General features: G+C 47.2%; 1 protein-coding gene across 1 annotated transcript; it reads right to left on the minus strand.

Moving 5' to 3' along the window:
- Window positions 1-1,180: 1,180 nt before the first annotated feature.
- LOC308524407 (mammaglobin-B-like) lies at window positions 1,181-3,894 on the minus strand. Its single transcript, XM_081098824.1, has 3 exons — window positions 3,334-3,894; window positions 2,751-2,938; window positions 1,181-1,376 (listed from the first exon to the last, which is right to left on the minus strand). The coding sequence occupies exons 1-3, from the start codon at window positions 3,386-3,388 to the stop codon at window positions 1,338-1,340; spliced, it is 282 nt and encodes a 93-aa protein (XP_080954950.1). The 5' UTR covers window positions 3,389-3,894; the 3' UTR covers window positions 1,181-1,337.
- Between the last annotated feature and the right edge of the window lie 12,028 nt (window positions 3,895-15,922).

Below are 15,922 nucleotides of genomic sequence, written 5' to 3' on the forward strand. Positions count from 1 at the left end.
TGCTGCCCTACACCATCTCCAGCTCTGACCCCAGCCCTCTGTCAGGCCCAGTGCTATGGGCACCACCCACACTGTTCCTGGCACCTCTTCTTCCTCAGGCAGCCGAGTGCCCTCCCACGAACTCTCTCCAGCTACATCATCAGACCAGAGCTCTCCCGGGAACCGCACGAGCATGTTGGTGGTGCCCTGACCCACGGGGGCAGCTCAGGGAGATGGGCATAGGGGGCAAAGTGCTGAGTCAGAGGAGGGGGGCACCCTAGGTGCCTGCCCAGGGGCTGGACTCTAACTCTGCACCTCACTCCTGCTCTGCTTCCTCCTTGGAGCCGCCATTGCTCAGAATCCTGAGGATGTGCCTCCTTCCAGGCGGGACCAGCCTGACTAGAGATGGTAGTTCCAGGGACTCCAGTCCCGTTTCCCCTTCTGACTCCCAACACAGGGCCTTCTTGCTCCATCACGAAGTCCACACCAACTGCAAAGGGACAGACGCCTCTTCAAATGGCCAGGGTCACGCAGGAGGAAAGGCAACTTCCCAAAGGCCTCAGAGCCCCAGGACTGCATAGCCCAGGAGTTCTCACTAAAGAACTGTGTGTGTCTACGTGTGTGTGTGCACATATGTCTGCATGTGAGTGAGTGTGTGTGTGCACGCATGTGTGTGTGCACGTGTGTGTGCGTGTGTGTGTGTGTGTGTGTGTGTGTGTGTGTTAGGTAAGCTATAAGCTGTGGGTGTGGGGAAAGGGTCCTTTGCCTGGGCCTAGTGGTGTCAGGGCCCAAGGGTTGTTCTGGAGAAGTGGGAGGGCGTTCCAGCCAGGATGCTGCCCTTCTTTGCCCGAGTCCCCTCTCTCACTGCTCTGCTCCCTCCCCGCACCTTGGGTCAGGGAGAGAGAGCACCCAGAGGAGAGCCGGCCCTGGGGAGAGGGTGCGGCGTGGACGTGAGGACATGGGTGTGTCCTGGAGTCTGAGCACCTCAGCTCAACCCAGAGGGTCTTGGGGGTGAGGGCCGGGGGAGGACACTTTCCCAGAGACAGGGTCCTGTTGGGCTTCCAATGCTCAGGGGCAGAGCACCCTGCAGATCCCGCATCTCATCCAGGAGTTCTGTACAGAAGGCCCATGACCCGCTGTGAGCAGCGCAGGGTGAGGGGCGTCTCCTGAGTCCCCATTCGGTCAGTAACCAGAGAGCCTTGGTGCTGCAGGCGCTTTATTGGAATGAGCATGTGGGGAGGTTTCAACAATTGTCTTGCAGTTTCAGGACCAAAAGGCACAGAAGGGGGCTAAGCTGTGGGTTCTGCCATGAGAGTCGCTGTCGGGCCATTCTGTCGTCGGAGGGAAGGTCATGTGGGTCAGTAGGAGGCACACTGCCTGCTGTCGTATATGGCGTCCTGGAAACAAACAGAGAAGCACTCACACCCCCTCTCCCACAGAGGCTGTCCTGGAGCACAGACGTGGCCTCTCCTTGTTTCCCCGCTGTGCCCGCACCCTCGGAGAGAAGCGGGCGGGGTTCAGCCAGAATTCTCTCCTTGTCTGTCGCTCAGGAGGCCCGTCCTGATGCCAAGGGCGCGGCTTCCAGACCCGGTCCCGCCGGGGCCCTGGGAGCCTTTCCCTGCGCGTTTCCTCTGCTGTGAAAGAGACCTCCCCCCACCCGCTGTGCTGCCCCTTCTCCGTGTCTCAGCCCAGCAGGAGCCCGTGTGCATCTGGGGGCCGCGCCCTCCAGGGGTTTGTCCAACCTCCGTTTGCAAAGAGAAAGGCCGTCACCTGCCATGAAGGGGCTGCTCATGGCTTCAGGTGTGATTATGGTCAATGCCTGTCCCAGAAATAGGACCCTGTCACCCTTTTCAATGGACAGGTTAGTCGTGTTAAGGTCCCAACCCCCAGGGCCTTCTCCTGTTGCTCAAGTGCAGCCCCGGGCCCTGAACGTCTCCCCCTCCCCCACCCTCCCCTGGAAGCCACGCTCTGCCTGTTCCTCAGAGACTGGCCCTGCACAGAACCCAACATGTGTCCTTTCCTGACGCGCTCATTTTTATCATGGTTCCTGCAGATCCCCAGCTTGTCAGACACCTGTGTCAGAAAGCTCCTAGTTATGCAGATGTTCATGTCTCTGCTGGGGCAACATTTCTCTGTTGCTGCCTGGATGTTTGCAATGGGCCGTTTGGGTCGGGAATGAATACCAGGAAATCTGAACCATGTCTGTTCTAAATAGAAAGAAGGTCTCCTTGCTTATACTGAACTTTGTTTTCAACAATTCCACCAGCCATGGCGGGTTCATAGCCAAGGAGTTTACCTGTCACTCATGGGCCTTCCTTCATGCCCAGGACGTTCAACCACTTATTCTAGCAAACGTGGATGCTCCAAAGGGCACTGGGAATCGCGTTCCTGAGAGGCGGGATCTGCCTGACATGTAGCTGTCTGCTCTCTTTAGGAAATTCTTTAAAACGCTTTCCTATTTGTGTTTATCACTCGTCAACATGAGTGTCCTCTTGAGAATCAGATGTTTGGGGCTGAAGGGTAGGCAAGCCTTTGCCCACCCACTCTCCTCCCTCAGGGCCTTTCTCCTGTGTCACTCACTAAAGACTCCACCACGTGAGCATGCAAACCAGCCCCGGCCCCTGGCATGGTTTTCTGGATGTCAGCACCCACGTTCACTGAGGTTACGTGAAGTGTGACCAACACTAACTGTTAAGAAGTTAGTAGCAAACTGAGGGCCCGCTATTCCCTGGCCAGTGATTCAAGGGCAGGTAGGAAGAAACCGACATTACCATCATCACTTGTATATTGCCCAGGGTTCTGTTACTCTGGTCGAGAAAGCACTGCTTAAATTCCCCGAGAAGCTGTTCCATGGTATCACCCGGTATGAACTCTTCAAGATCTTCGATGAATTGATCCTCCGTCACCGAAGGATCAATGGTGTTATCAATCACATCCTCCAACCTTTGGCAGCCAGAACCTGCGAAGGAAGCACACAAATCCAGGCTCTGATCCAGAGGACCAACTCCTTGCTGGGCGTAACCATGATGATTGTTATCTTCTTACCTCCCAGTAGAGACAGACATTCAGAGAGATTATGGGCAATGGTCCGAGTCCTCAATTCTGGGAGAGCAAACTCAGGGTCTTGGATTTTCTCTGAGCAATAACATATCTGCCTTCTTGTCCCCCCTCCCACACATAACACCCCCAGCTCCCTGGCTTCCACAGCTCACAGAGCCAAACCTGATGGAGCCATGAGGAATGGACACACCAGAGAAATGAGGGGCTCTGGCCTGGGGCTTGGGGAGGAGGAGGTCTGCCACAGGGGCCCAGACACCAACCCCCCCCCCAAAGCCTGGCCCTGGCAGTACTCACCGGCATAGCAGGAAAGGGGGAGGGCACTCAGCATGAGGACCACCACCAGCTTCATGGCTCAGGCGCTGCTGTTGGCTGGTCACTGGACGTGGCAGGGAGGAAGGTCTCACTTTGGAGGTGAGAGCCCAGACTCCTCCTTTTATTCCTGGCGGCCACTTAATCCCTCCCACAGATGATGGAATGAGTCACAGGATGAACCTGGCATTGGGCCCAGAAAAGACAGAAGCATCCAGAACCCAGCCCGCCCATGGTCTGTTTGTAGAAGCCAAGGAAACAGAGCTTTAAAAAAATCTGAGAATTTTCAGAACTGCCATCATGGTAATGACATTAGATGAAATTCATGCTGAAGTGCTTGCGGAATAAGAAGGTAAATTACAGCACTGTGAGTCTGTGTTGTCATTCTTGTGTTTTCATTCTGTGGTTCTCATAACCTCTTCTTCCTCCTCCAGCTCATCCTCTCCCTCCACGTGCCTCCTCCCCTCCCCTTCTCCCTCCACCCCCCTTACTCCTCTTTTTCTCTTCTGCTTCTGCCAAGTACAGAGATCTTCACATCCTCTTTCTGTGCCTCCTCCTCCACCAGTCACCTGGGCTGGGGGCCATACCACCCAGCGCCTGTGGAGGGCAGGCTTTCCTCGCCCATAGACTGAGTCAGCTGTCTCTGTTGGGCAATGGCAATAGCTTCTCGCCTTCGTTGAAGGTTGTTTGTATAAAGACTATTTGATTAGTTAAGCCAATTTTATAAATTTAGTTATAAATGTAGAGTTACATTTTGTTCAGTTTTGTTAGCTTGAGGGTTTTTCTTCCACTGATTCAGTAGATGATGTGAGAAGTAGAATTACTGATGCTTAAGGGAGGCAGTGCTGGATTTCGCAATGATATCTGGGCGCGTGCAGATGTGGACTTGCATCTTGGATGCCACCGCTACCCATGAAGTGTCCTTGGCTAAGATAGTGCTGGTTGTCCTGAGCTTCCTTTCCTTCGTTTCTACATGAGCATAAATGACACCAAGGCTGCTTTTGTAAGAATTCCAGACACTCCATGTAGAAGCCTGGCACAGGGCTTAGAAAAGGTAATCATGACTAATGCCGATGTTTCATCTACACATTCATGCATCCATCCATTCATACATACATGCATAAATAAATACATACATCCTTTCATCCACCCATCCATCCTCCTAGTCATCCATCCAAACATCCATCCATCCATCCATTCATCCACTCATCCGTTCATCCATTCCTGTATCCATTCATGTTCATAACAACCAGGATTCTCCTAAAACTGGGCCCTGTGCTTCCTGTCACAGATTCAGCCACAGGAACAAGTTAAAGCAGAACCTTGCACCTGTGCAGCTTACCTCTAACTGGAAGGCCACAAACAAGCCTGCATTTGAATATGAAATAAAGGAAAGTGATTGTGTCATGAACAACAGAAATCCACTAGGGCAGCCTCCTGTGAGGAGGTCTAGCAGGCGGTCCCACCAGGACTCCTTAGGATGTGTGACATTTGCAGTATCAGTGAACATTGAATCCAAGGAACCTTCTGGATAGGAGTGTTCTAGGAGAGGCGACAGCATGTACAGAGGCCCTGAGTGCAGATGGCACTCGGCAAGGGAAGGGAAGCATGGAAAGTGTGCCTCTCGGTGTCAGACAGGGGCTGGCCACCTCATAAGATAGAAAACACACATCAGTTTAAGCAGTGACTGTATGAAGAAAAAACACAGCCAACGTGGCTTAGAGTCAAGAAAATAAATGGAGTCCCAGCAACAACAACAACAACAAAATCACAGACATTCCAGAAAACTGGGAACTTAAGCCAGCCAAAGGAATGATATTTCAATTTTTCATTTTCCTTTTTATTATTATTTTGTTAGGTGTTTTTTCGTTGTTGTTTTTTTTTTTGTTCTCCTTTTTGTTTGTTTGTTTCTTCCTTTATTTCCTACTTCTTTTTACATTATTTTTTCAACCACGTGAGCATCAGACAGGAGAGCTGCATGCTCTTGTCCAGGGAGCATCAGCCCCGTGAGCAGCCTGCCTCGAGCCTAAGAGCAGCAGCCTCATGTGGCCTGCCCCTGTCCAAGGAGCAGCAGCTGTGTGAGCGGCTATCTTCCCCGTCCGAGGAGGAGCAACCCTGCGAGCAGTCCGACCTGTCCGAGGAGCAGCAGCTGCACGAGCAGTCTTCCTACGTTTGAGGAACGGCAGCCCTGCGCAGCCTGCCCCCATCCGAGGAGAAGCAGCTGCGCACACCCTGCACTCGTCCGAGGAGCAGCAGCTGCACAAGCATCTTGCCCTCGTCCAAGCAGCAGCAGCTGCACGAGCAGCATGCCCAATCCGAGGATCAGCAGCTTTGCGAGCTGCCCGCCCCCATTCGAGGAGCAGCAGCAGCCCACCCCAGTCCGAGGAGCAGCAGCCACACAAGCAGCACACCACATCAGAGGAACAACAGCAGCATGCAGCCAGTCCCCACCCAAGGATCAGCAGCCAGGTGAGCAGTCCGCCCCAGTTCAAGGAGTAGCAGCTGCATGTGTAGCCCGCCCCATCCAAGGAACAGCAGCCTCATGATCAGACACCCTCTGTCTGAGGAACAGCAGCTGTGTGTGAAGCCTCCCCCCACCAGCCAGAGGACCCACCACAGCTGTGAACAGCACCCACCAGAGGAGCTGCTGCCAACTGAGGAGCAGCTGCTACCACAACTGCCCGAGGAGCAACCACAGCCCGAGAAGCCACTGCCACCCAAGGAGTAGCCCCTGAACGACTCAACATCTAGATATGTCGGTGAGATCAAACATGGGTAGACAAAGAAACCCCCAAAGGAAAGAAAAGGAGGACACGACAAAAAACCAGCTAAGTGAAACAGAGGCATGCAGCATGACAGAAAACGAATTCAGATTAAGGGTCCTAGAATGCATAAACTGGATGGAGGAAAAAATCAACAACTTATGTGAGAATCAAAAAGAAACGGATGAAAAAAATCAACAAATTATGTAAGAACCAAGAAGAAATGAAGAGTGATATAGCTGCAATGAAAAACACCATTGAAAGTTTCAACAGTAGACTAGGAGAAGCGGAGGACCGAATTAGCGAATTAGAAGACAGGGAAGCAAAACACACCCAAACTGAACTGCAATTGGAGATAAAAATTAAAAGACAGGAGGAGAGCCTAAGGGAGCTATAGGACAACATGAAACAAAACAACATACGAGTAATAGGGGTGCCAGAACAACAGAAAGAGGAACAAGGGTTAGAAAACCTACTTGAAGAAATCATATCAGAAAAGGTCCCTGAGGTGGGGAAGAAAAAACTCACACAAGCACAGAGAGTCCCAAACAAGGTGAACCCAAAAAGACCCACACCAAGAAACATCATAATTACCATGGCAAATGTTCAGGACAAAGAGAGAATCTTAAAGGCTGCAAGAGAGACGGAAAGTTACACACAAGGGATCTCCCATTAGATTATCAAATGATTTCTCAACAGAAACACATCAGGACAGAAAAGAATGGATGGAAATTTACAAAGTGATGCAAAGCAAAGCACTGAATCCAAGAATACTCTATCCAGCAAGGCTTCATTCAAAATTGAAGGGGAAATAAGAAGCTTCACAGACAAAAAAAAAAAAAGGCTAAGAAAGTTTATCACCACCAAGCCAGCAATGCAAGAAATGCTAAAGGGACTGGTGTAAAAAGAAGAAATAAAAAGCTCAGAAAGAAAACAGCCACAAAAAATAAAAATGGCCTCAAACAAGTACCTTTCAATAATAACTTTAAACGTAAATGGACTAAATGCTCCAATCAAAAGACATCAAGTGTCTGAATGGATAAAAAAACATGACCCATACATTTGCTGTCTACAAGAGACGCACCTCAGAAGTAGGGACTCACACAGACTGAAAGTGAAGGGATGGAAAAGTATCTTTCAGGCAAATGGAAGTGAAAAAAAAGCTGGGGTAGCAATATTTATATCGGACAAAATAGACCTCAAAGTGAAGGCCATAACAAGAGATAAGGGAGGCCAATTCATAATACTAAAGGGATAATACAACAAGAGGATATAACCCTGATAAACATATATGCACCCAATGCGGGAGCACCCAAATACATAAAAAGAAAACTCCTGGAAGATATCAAGGGAGAGATCGACAACAATACAATCCTAGTAGGGGACTTTAATACACCACTGACATCACTAGATAAATCCTCTAGACAAAAAAATCCGCAAAGAAACAGCGATCCTAAATGACTCACTAGATCAGATGGACTTAATTGACATCTTCAGAACATTTCACCCCAAAGCCACGGAATATACATTCTTCTCAAGTGCTCATGGGACATTTTAAAAAATAGACCACATATTGGGTCACAAACAAAGTCTCCCCAAATTCAAGAAGATTGAAATCATACCAAGCATCTTCTCAGACCACAATGGCATAATGTTAGAAATAAACTACAATAAAAACAACCCAAAATACTCAAACACCTGGAAGCTGAATAGCATGTTATTAAATATTGATTGGGTTGCCAATGAAATCAAAGAAGAAATTAAAAACATCCTGGAAACCAATGACAATGAAAACACAACAATCCAAAACCTAAGGGACACAATGAAAGTGGTCCTGAGAGGGAAGTTTATAGCTCTACAGGCCTATCTCAAAAAACAAGAAAAAATGGTAGTAAATCATCTAACTCTACATCTCAAAGAACTAGAAAGAGAGCAACAAGAAAAGCCCAGAGTGAGCAGAAGGAAGGATATAATAAAGATTAGAATAGAAATAAATGACATAGAGACCAAAAAAACAATACAGAAAATCAATGAAACCAAGAGCTGGTTCTTTGAAAGGATAAACAAGATTGACAAACCTCTAGCCAGACTCACCAAGAAGCAAAGAGAGAGGACCCAAATAAACAAAATCAGAAATGATAGAGGCAAAATAACAACAGACCCCACAGAAATACAAATGATTGTTTAAAAAATACTATGGACAACTCTACTCCAACAAACTAGACAACCGGGAGTAAATGGACATATTCCTAGAAAAATACAACATTCCAACACTCAATCAGGAAGAATCTAAAAATCTCAATAGGCCAATAACTATGGAAGAAATTGAAGCAGTCATCAAAAAGCTTCCAGCAAACAAAAGCCCAGGACCAGACGGCTTCACAGGGGAGTTTTACCAAACATTCAAGGAAGAACTAAAACCTATCCTCCTCAGACTATTACAAAAAATTCAAGAGGAAGGAACACTTCCAAGCTCATTCTATGAAGCCAGCATCACCCTAATACCAAAACCAGGTAAAGACAACACAATGAAAGAGAATTACAGGCCAATATCTCTCATGAACATAGATGCCAAAATCCTCAACAAAATCCTAGCAAATCAAATCCAGTAGTACATCAGAAATATCATACACCATGACCAAGTAGGATTTATCCCAGGGATGCAAGGCTGGTACAATATCCGCAAATCAATAAACGTGATACATCACATAAAAATATTGAAAGAAAAAAAACACATAGTCATATCAATTGATGCAGAAAAGCTTTTGACAAAATTCAACACCCATTTTTGACAAAAACTCTCAGCAAGGTGAGAATAGAAGGATCATACCTCAACATAATAAAAGCCATATATGACAAGCCCACAGCCAACATCATACTCAATGGACATAAACTAACACCATTTCCCTTAAGAACAGGAACAAGACAGGGATGCCCACTCTCACCACTCCTGTTCGACATAGTACTGGAAGTATTAGCCATTGCAATTAGACAAGAAGAAGAAATAAAAGGCAACCAAATTGGAAAAGAAGAAGTAAAACTGTCCTTATTTGCAGATGACATGATATTGTACATAAAGAACTCTAAAGATTCCATCAAAAAACTATTTGACTTAATAAATGAATTTGGCAATGTAGCAGGATACAAAGTTAACGCCAAGAAATCTATGGCATTTCTATACACCAATAGTGAACTTTCAGAAAGAGAGACTAAAAAAACAATCCCATTTACCATCGCAACAAAAAAATTAAGATACCTAGGAATAAACTTAACTAAAGAGGTAAAAGACCTCTACTCAGAAAACTACAGGACGTTCAAAAAAGAGATAGAGGAAGATATAAACAGATGGAAGAACATACCATGTTCTTGGATTGGTAGAATCAACATCATTAAAATGTCCATACTACCCAAAGCAATCTATAAATTCAATGCACTTCCCATTAAAATACCAACGACATATTTCACAGACCCAGAACGAACACTCCAAAAATTCATCTGGAATAAATAAAAAAAAGACCCCGAATAGCTGCAGCGATCCTGAGAAAGAACAAAGTAGGTGGGATCTCAATACCAGATATCAAGCTGTATTCCAAAGCCACTGTTCTCAAAACTGCCTGGTACTGGCACAAGAACAGACATATAGATCAATGGGATAGAATAGAGAGCCCAGAAATCGACCCGAACCAATATGCTCAATTCATATTTGACAAAGGAGGCAAGAACATACAATGGAGTCAAGATAGTCTCTTCAATAAATGGTGTTGGGCCGAAACCGGTTTGGCTCAGTGGATAGAGCATTGGCCTGCGGACTGAAAGGTCCCATGTTTGATTCCGGTCAAGGGCATGTACCTGGGTTGCGGGCACATCCCCAGTGGGAGACGTGCAGGAGGCAGCTGATCGATGTTTCTCTCTCATTGATGTTTCTAACTTTCTATCTCTCTCCCTTCCTCTCTGTGAAAAATCAATAAAATATATTTTTTTTAAAAAATAAAAATAAAAAATAAATAAATGGTGTTGGGAAAATTGGACAGATACATGCAAAAAAATGAAACTAGACCACCAACTTACACCATACACAAAAATAAACTCAAAATGCATAAAGGACTTAAATGTAAGACAGGAAACCATACAAATACTAGAAGAATCCAAAGGCAACAAAATCTCAGACATATGCCGAAGCAATTTCTTCACCGATACAGTTCCTAGGGCATTGGAAACTAAAGAGAAAATAAACAAATGGGACTACATCAAAATAAAAAGCTTCTGCACAGCAAAAGAAACCATCAACAAAACAACAAGAAAGCCCACTGCATTGGAGAACATATTTGCCAATGTTATCACCGATAAGGGTTTAATCTCCAACACTTATAGGGAACTCATACAACTTAACAAAAGGAAGATAAACAATCCAATCAAAACATGGACAAAGGACCTAAATAGACACTTTTCAAAAGAGGACATTCAGAAAGCCAAGAGACATGAAAACATGCTCAAAGTCACTAATCATCTGAGAGATGCAAATCAAAACAACAATGAGGTGCCATCCCACACCTGTCAGAATGGCTATCATCAACAAATCAACAAACAACAAGTGCTGGAGAGGATGTGGAGAAAAAGGAACCCTTGTGCACTGCTGGTGGGAATGCAGACTGGTGCAGCCACTATGGAAGATAGTATGGAGTTTCCTCAAAAAACTAAAAATGGAACTCCCATTTGACCCCGTGATCCCACTTCTAGGAATACATCCCAAGAAACCAGAAACACCAGTCAGAAAGGATATATGCACCCCTATGTTCATAGCAGCACAATTCACCATAGCTAAGATCTGGAAACAGCTAAGTGCCCATCAGTAGATGAATGGATTAGCAAACCGTGGTACATCTACACGATGGAATACTACGCTGCTGTAAAAAAGAAGGAACTCTTACCATTTGCAACGGCATGGATGGAACTGGAGAGCATTATGCTAAGTGAAATAAGCCAGTCAATGAAGGAAAAATACCACATGATCTCACTCATTCATGGATAATAAAGACCATTATAAACTTATGAACAAAATTAGATACAGAGGCAGAGCTGCCTTGAACAGACTGTCAAACTGCAGCGGGAAGGCCGGGGAGAGTAGGGGGGAAGAAGCGGGGTGAGGGGGGGGGGTAAGAGATCAACCTAAGGACTTCTATGCATGCATATAAGCTTGACCAATGGACGTAAGACACTGGGGGGGTAGGGGAGGCAGGGGATTGTCAAGGGCGGGGGGGAAAGGGGACATATGTAATACCCTTTGTAATACTTTAAGCAATAAAACAATAAAAAAATCAATAAAATATAATTTTTTAAAAAGACAAAGAAAAGAAATGGATGAGAGAGCCTGAGAGATGAGCCAATAGTTAATGACTCGGGAATGCACTGTCCTCTGTGTGGATGATTTGGGACTCATTTCTTTCCATCATTCAGCTGCATCCTACGTTTCCAAGCACAATATTGCTTTAGGAAGAAGCTAGGGATAAAGAAGGTTCTGTTCTTATGTGCGCACCTTCTCCCAGTTGACCATTGTTGGCCATCATTCCAAAGGCACAGGAATGACATTCATGATGGAATGGGAGACTTTCTCCTTGAACAGGACTCAGTGAGGACTCTGCTGGTGTCCCCGTGGTTAGGGACCTGCCCTGTTGTCTGCTGGACATTGGGCCCTCAGAGCGAAAGCAACCCCATGTCATGTACAATAAAGGCTGTGTTTCTTTACTTCCATGTTTTCCCCAGAGCCCACGATGACCATTCTCAGGTGCATCATAGAGCTATAACTCGGCTCCCAAGAGACTCATTTAAAAGAAGTGTTCAGGAGCAGAAATGGATCAAGCAAAAGGTGTGAATGCTTGTATTGCTGGCCTGATGGTTTCTGCTCCCAAAGGTCCTTTGACTCGGGTCCCCAAATTAAGTTCAGAAACTGGACCTTTGAAGTAAACTTTGGTTTCAGTGATGGAGTGACATTTCGGGGCACCTGCTATGACAGACCCTGATGCAGAGGTGAGCTCCTCAGTCAGAGGTGGGACATAAATGTGCGGTTAGAATTATATCTGACCGGTACTCAGGCTCAACCAAGACCTAAGATACACTCACACTAATATTCTCTATTTGAGGACTTGTCATACTTAATAAAAGTAATAACATTCAGTGAGAGCTATTGTTATGCTCAGTGATTCACTGAAAATAAAATTGACACAAGGATCTTTAGTGTATATGATCTTTGAATTTTTCATTCATTGTAAGTTAGTTGAAGAAATTAGCTCTACAGTATTTGGACACAAGAAACTTTCTACTTTACTTCTCACTGATTCTGTAAATCTGGCTCTGCCCCTCACTTCCAGGGCTGTTGAGACACTAGCCTCCAGGATGTTCTTGGCGTTGAATCTCTTCTTCCTTAAGATCATGCCAATATCTAGAAGTTCGTTGTGGAGGTACTTTCCCAGAACGAAATTCAGGACAGGCTCTGTTCCTACAGACATCTTGATAGCAGTGAGATGTTTGTTGATCTCACTGTCCAGGCCAAGCAGGCGCCTCCCATGCCTTGAGCCAAGCCAGCTGTGGGGTGTCACAGCGGGGTCTCTTTGTACAATGGAAAGAGATCTAGACTTGTTGTGAGGCCTAAATTAGGTACAGCCTGTAACTCCACAGAGTAGGTGCTAGCTACACATCAGCTGCCAGCAATCCTATTTAAGAAAAGAGTAATATGTAAATTAACCATCACTCCACGACAAAGACGGCAGCACCCATAGTGGCTGGTGGGGGACGCTGGCGGCATTGCCCCCGCAACTGGAGCCCTTCGTCTTACCCAGCTGCATGGAGGGAGGGGTGGTGAGGGGCCTCGAGCCAGAGTCTGCAGCAAGAAACACAAGGCTCATGGAGTCCGCCTCCACAGATGCCCAGGATCAGCGCTTCTACCAGTCGGAGGCAGGGGAGGAGAAAACCTCCGGCCAGAGTCCCACCCCGGATGCACAGAGGGAGGGGAGGGCAGGGGCCTTGGGCCAGAGTCCAAGGCAAGGGATGCTGGCATCGTTGCAGGCCAGGCTAAGGGACCCCTACCCCCACACCCCGCCATGCACAAATTTCGTGCATCAGGCCTCTTGTTAAATTATAAACCTGAGAAGGCTGTTTCATTAAATCCTGGTGGCCTACAAGGACCACTACAGACCACGGAACTTTCTGCTGCACGCCGTTCTCTAAGACAGTGGTTCTCAACCTCCTGGCCCTTTAAATACAGTTCCTCATGTTGTGAACCAACCACAAAATTATTTTCGTTGCTACTTCATAACTGTAATGTTGTTACTGTTATGACTCCTAATGTAAATATCTGATATGCAAGATGGTCTTAGGTGACCCCTGTGAAAGGGTCATTCGACCGCCAAAGGGGTCGCGACCCACAGGTTGGGAACTGCTCCTCTAAGAGATCCAGAGATAATCACGTTCAGATACGAGGGGAAAGGTCAAAGTTGAAAATTAAGCTCTATATTTTGATCCATTCTTACCTGATATTTTTCTGACTCCTTGAAAGAGTTTCATTGAGATCTAGTTTGTGCAGATCTTCTCTTTGAGCATCGTCTACATAACGCTGGTCTATTAACCTTCTCAATATCCAGCTGCTGCCGGTGCTACTTACATCCAGGTTCAGTAAAACATGAGTGGCCAGTAATGGCACATCATTACTCCCTGCGGAGCACTGGTGAGCACTTCTCTTGTCTTCACAACAGCAGCCCAGTGAGCAGAGTGATGATGAAAACAGTGCCCAAACGGGGGCACTTCTGACGGGAGAAGAGGTCACTGAACGGGGGGAACGCCAGGGCAGCAGCACAGACCAGGACCCTCCTGAGCACCTGACATGTGTGGTCTCCCTCCCATGAGCTGGGCTACCATTTCCCCAGCTGCACACAGTGGGGCAACAGAGGTCAAGTCCCTTGACCAAGGGCTCGCAGGGAGTGGGGGAAGGGTGGCAGAGCCCGGTAGGGAGCCAGGTGTGCTGATATCAGAGGCAGGTCTCCTTAGTGTGACTCTTATGGCCCCTCACGTTATGACTCAGGAGGCGTCCTGTGCCCTGGACTTGCCCAACTGCCCTGTGTGGGCTCCAGGCAGATGTCTGAGCAGGACCCACAGTTTTCTGCTCGAGGCCTTGGCTCCAGGTGAAGTCTCCTCCTCCGTCCTTGCCTGAGTCCCTTCAGCTGGAAACTCTTTATTTATTCCCGATGCCACAGCACAGACAGCCCATTTCTTGTTTTGGACGGTGGCCTTGAATCTCTAGGGATCCCCTTCCCAAGACCCTGTGGCTTCTGGGTGCACCTTTCTCCAGGTGACCAGGACCTGACGCCAAGGCCCTTTCCTCCATGTTTAGCCCCTGGAGGTCATGCCCTGCGCTTTTCTGGATTTTGAGTGACAACAGTGATACAGTAGGTGTCTAATTAGGTGTGTAACTTCCTTAAGGAACAGGATTTACAATTCTAGAAAGAATTCTCTGACTACATAACATGTTTACTTATTGGGTCCATTTAGAAGGAGACGTGCATTTTAACTTGAAACTCTAATAAAGGCAAGGCTCCCACCCTACACTAAACACAGGCAACAGCCTGACATCCTGGGGCTAACACCGAGTTCTTTGTGTTTCTGGAGAGAACTGTGGCATCACCATAGGTAAGACCAGGTCAGGAGAGCAAGAAGTTGGAGCTCTGACATCCAGGCCCTGGGCCACCTCTGTCCTCCTGTTCGTTATCAGTAAACATTAGCTTGATCCCATCTAACCCGGATCCATCTAATGCCTGGGGACAGGGACCCGGATGTGGAAGCCGATTCAGGATCAGGTGTTGCCTCCAGCCAGTTCCCCTTGGCCCCTTCACGAAAACCCTGAACTTCACATAAGTTGATGTTTCCACAAATCGTGTGGTTAAATATTTAATCCCCACACACTTGTGACAGCCCGTAGGGCTCATTTGATTTCTACACCATTATCTTCTCATTCTGTTACTAATTTTCCCTGCAGCTCATGCTGGAATTTCCTGCAAACCATGGGCCTCCAGTGTGGGAACCCTTGGCCCTTAGGGGCATGGCAAGGGGATTCTGAGAGGTCTAAGGATACTTCTTTCCAATGCCTCTTTCCTGGGGATGATCTTCCTCCTCCTTGCGCTCACCCCTGTGGACATTTGTCTGGGTCCAGAGATGTCTTTGTGTCCCCACAGGTGGGTGGTGTGACACTGATATCTAATAGGTGAGACCGGGTTCTTGCTAAACGGTTCGCAGTGCTCAGGGCATCCACCCAGAAGAGAACTCTTCTACATCCAGTGGCACCAGAGCCCTGGCTGAGACACCGAGTGATGGAGAAATCTCTGGAAGCCTTGTCGCTGAGTGTGAGGTGGTCTCACACTCAGTGGACAGTGAGTGGAGCCTCAGTGCAGACCTAGGCCGACAGGTTGGGGCCCGTGTGTTCTCCAGCTCGGAGCTCAGCTTCAAGGTGGTGACTTCGCCTGGCTTGTCCTCACTCCTGGAGGACCTCACGTTCTCCTGTCTGCCATCCTCATGGACTTTGTCCTTCAAGGTCCAACTCAGTCCTCACCTCCTCACAGAGCTGCTCTTCCTGGAGAATGCAAGCTCATAAGGCCTGGTCTCCCTTGAATGTTTATAGGCCTTAAATTTCTATCATACAATCTCACGCTAGTGATACACCTCATATCTCCCTTCTCTGCCTTGTCTTAGGTCTTGTCATTTAACATGCTAAGGCAGTGGTTCTCAACCTTCCTAATGCCACGACCCTTTCATACAGTTCCTCATGTTGT

Source organism: Myotis nattereri (genome assembly GCF_964212035.1).
Source record: "Myotis nattereri genome assembly, chromosome: 9".
Lineage (NCBI taxonomy): Eukaryota > Metazoa > Chordata > Mammalia > Chiroptera > Vespertilionidae > Myotis > Myotis nattereri.